At 37.2% G+C, this 4,031-nt stretch overlaps 1 protein-coding gene across 1 annotated transcript; it reads left to right on the top strand.

The window, feature by feature from the left end:
* Nucleotides 1–2,182: 2,182 nt before the first annotated feature.
* On the top strand, nt 2,183–3,100 carry LOC138795205 (trace amine-associated receptor 3-like). Its single transcript, XM_069974202.1, has one exon. The coding sequence runs from the start codon at nt 2,183–2,185 to the stop codon at nt 3,098–3,100; it is 918 nt and encodes a 305-aa protein (XP_069830303.1).
* The last annotated feature ends 931 nt before the right edge of the window (nt 3,101–4,031 follow it).

A 4,031-nucleotide genomic window follows, 5' to 3' on the forward strand; every position in this document is an offset into this window, starting at 1 on the left:
GAAAGCATTTTCTGTATATATGATATATTCTAACATATAATATAGCATCTAATATATAATATTCTAACATTTGTATTCCGTCCATGGCTATTGAAAAACTAGAAGTTTCTTTTAACAATGTGAAATAAAAAAGTGCTATTGGATTTCCTGGATTTTACGGAAGCGTTTATTGCAAGTGTTAATATTCTATTTAACCCCTTCATGACCAAAATTCATTGATACACGGATGTTCAGGTCACACTGAAGGAGTGGTCTCCTTCCCACCTTCTAAGAGCCATAAAACTTTCATTTTTTTCACCCACAGGGCTGGCTGGGGACGAATTTTTTTCACCATGATCTATAGTTTTTATTGGTGACAAATGGGAGTTTTTGATAGTTTTTTACAATTTTTTTATGATATATAATTAAAAAAAATAGCAATCCTGGGTTGTTGTTTTTTTTTTTTTTTTACGCTGTTCATCATGCTGAAAAAATATTATATATTATATTATAAATGTTATATTTTAATAGAGCAGACAATTCCACATGTACAATATAAAACATATATATATATATATATATATATATATATATATATTTATAAATATACAGTATATATTTTTTTATATATACATATTTTTAAAGACCTTTTTTCTTTACATTTTTTAAGTCCCCCTAGGCACTATTACATGCAATCATTAGTGTCAGAATTCGGATGGCAGGGACAAGACAAGACAGTGAGCCCTGACGCTGAACCCCCCAACTGTCCCTACCTACTTACCTCAAAAGGCCCTAGGCAGCCGCGGACAACAACGAAGATGTTCCCTATTCTAGTATAGGTGCACACAGAACAAGACAGAAAAAGACAATAAAGAAAAGTAAACAGTCCGGGTCACAACAATCGGGCAACAAAAGTACAAAATCAGAATCCAAAAGGCGTAGCCAAGGTACAAGCAATATGGTCAGGGGCAGGTGGCAAGCAAGGGAGGTCAAAAGATACAAGGCAAAGATCAGGAGAAGCAAAGAAACAGAAGACACAAGCAGGTAGACTCAAAAGTCAATAACCAGCAATGAAAACACAGACTGGGGTTTGTTATATAGGAGGCCAGGGTTCTGATCCAGAATGTAATTGGACCATCCCCCTGATCTCCAAGCAAATACACCTGACAGCAAAACAAATCCACTGGCAGGAAAACGTGTCAGTCACAGCAGAACCAAAACAAAGATTAACCATGACATGGCCAGACAGAACTCAGCAGGTGAAGTCAGGTGTCTCTGTTAAATCAAGTGAGCAGATAAATCAATGTTCAGACACCGCAAAACAAAACACAGAAACAGAACACAGAATACAAGAAAATCAGCGCCTTCACGGCCGCACAGCACTGGCAGAGGGGCGCATCACACTCCGCGGAGATACAGTCCTGACAATTAGATTGTATATACTCCTAAATGCAATGCTATTGCATAGCATTGATCAGTATAATCTGCAATCTTGAGACAGCCTGAGACAGACTCTATAAGAAAATTGCTGATCCGACAGCACGGAGGTATTACTCCTCTGCCTCTGAGATAAAGTGATCAGAACCCCCGCAGTTATTCTGCAGGGGTCCTGATCAGTCAGTAACAGGTACTTCTCCTACAGATCGCAGTGTTTAAGGGGTTATTTCGAGGCAGCAGCGTGATCATGGCTGTCTATCATTATCCCCATCTCCTGGGACATTAACATGTGTGGAGCTGCACACATTGAAGCGGCCCCACAAACATTAAACCCCCTACATAGGCAGGAACGTATGTATACATTCCTACTGCACAAGGCACTGGCAATAGGAACATATAGATAGATTGTGGATGTGAAGAGGTTAATTACAGAATTAATAAATGTAAGTAAGGTTAACAGTTGGCAAGTCCTGTTTGTAATGACTACTATAGAATGACTGACCCAGGGTTACATTTAATGCATAGATATATTGCAGTATAATGCATACTTTTTATTAATACTAGTCATCTCCAACTCTTTTTTATCAATAATTATATATACCTCCTGTAACTAAAGTGTGATGTGACTCAATTTTCTCCCCACAGGGTGTCTTCAGATTTCTAGAAGATACGTTACATGGATAAATCCACTATTAATCCAGAGTGTTTGCAATATGGAAATGTATCACTTTGTCCCAATGACAGACCTTTTGTTGTACGTCTTGGAATGTATATTTTTCTTTCTGTCTCCATTACTATCACCATCTTTGGTAATCTGGGTATCATCATTTCTATCAGTCATTTTAAGGAACTTCATTCCCCAACCAATTTTTTAATTCTTTCAATGGCTGCCACAGATTTCTCCCTTGGCTTTATAGTCATGCCTTACAGTATGGTACGATCTGTGGAGAGATGTTGGCTGTTTGGAAAACTATTTTGCAAAATCCAGTATAGTTTTGATTTAATGCTGAGCATTATTTCTATTTTCCATCTCTGCTGCATTGCCATTGATAGGTTCTATGCTGTGTGTGATCCTCTACATTACCCCATTAAAATAACAATCTCTAGTATAAAGAAAATGGTATTCTTCTGCTGGACTGTACCAGCTATATTTGCATTTGGAGTTGTCATAACAAATTCTCATGTATCTGGAATTAGTGGATATGAGACATTAGTGGAATGTTTGAAATTATGTCCAATAACATTTAACAAATTGTGGTCGCTGGTTATGTTTTTCACATGTTTTTTTATTCCTGGTTCTGTTATGGTTGGGATTTATGTTATGATATTTATAGTCTCTCAAAAGCATGCAAAAATTGTGAAACGCACATTGGCAAACATGACAGAAACCTCAACTCAAATTTCCAAACAGAAAGACCGAAAAGCTGCAAAGACATTGGGCATTGTGATGGGGGTCTTCATAGCATGTTGGTTACCTGTCTTCATTACGATTTTGGTAGACCCGTTTCTCAACTTTTCTACTCCTGAAGTCTTGTTTGATGCCCTTAACTGGCTTGGATATATTAATTCTACTTGTAATCCATTGATATATGGATTTTTCTATCCATGGTTTCGAAAAGCATTAAGATATATTATTTTTGGTAAAATATTTAAAACTGACTCTTGTCTAGCAACATTATCTTAGCAGAATAAAAATAAGTCTAAAATGGCCTATGTGAAATTAAAATTACACTAGTGGTTAATCCAAAGCTTGGTGTCATCTTCAAAGATAGAAAGACAGCGTCAAAGGCTTTAGCAAAATCCAGATACACTACATCCACAGCCGCCCCACTATCCAGGCTTTTACTCACCCCTTCATAAAAAAATATATTAGGTTGGTTGGACAACTTCTGTGCTTAGTAAAACCAAGCTGGTTGTCACTTATAATACTATTACCCCTACATATTCCTCTATGTCCCTTATAAGCTCCTCAAATAGGTTCCTCACAATGGACATTAAGCTTACCGGTCTATAGTTACCTAGGGGAACACCTTTTTGAAAGTCAGCACTACTTTTCCTTACGCCAGTCTCTTATCACAATTCCAGTCAAGAAAGAATCTCTGAATATTTTGTAAATTGGCATATAAATTACAGAACACAGTTCTCTAAGAACCCTTAGGTGTAATCAGGTCCTGAATAGATTCAGTGTATTTGATTTATCTTGAACTATATCTACAGTGAGCCAGTTCAGTACATCACATGACGTGTTAACAACACTGGCCCCACCCACCACAGCTCCAATCTCTTCTTTTGTGTAAACAGAGCTAAAAAAAAAATTCAATAACTAAGCTTTCTCCTTAACTTCTTCCAGTAATTAATTCCCTTTCATCATAATTTAAGGGTCCTACATGCTCTGACTTTGGCTTTTTTGCTGTCTTTGGCCACCTGCCTTTCACTGTGATTTTTTTTTAACCTATTTGAACTCATTACTCAAACACCTTTTCACATACACAGTCAATCACATTCAACCTCTTCCCCATGGCCAAGACAAAACAGCTGTCTAAAGACACCAGGAACAAAATTGTAGACCTGCACATAACTAGGGCGGGCTACAGGACAGAAAAAACAGAAGACAG

Source organism: Dendropsophus ebraccatus, chromosome 6, assembly GCF_027789765.1.
Source record: "Dendropsophus ebraccatus isolate aDenEbr1 chromosome 6, aDenEbr1.pat, whole genome shotgun sequence".
NCBI lineage: Eukaryota > Metazoa > Chordata > Amphibia > Anura > Hylidae > Dendropsophus > Dendropsophus ebraccatus.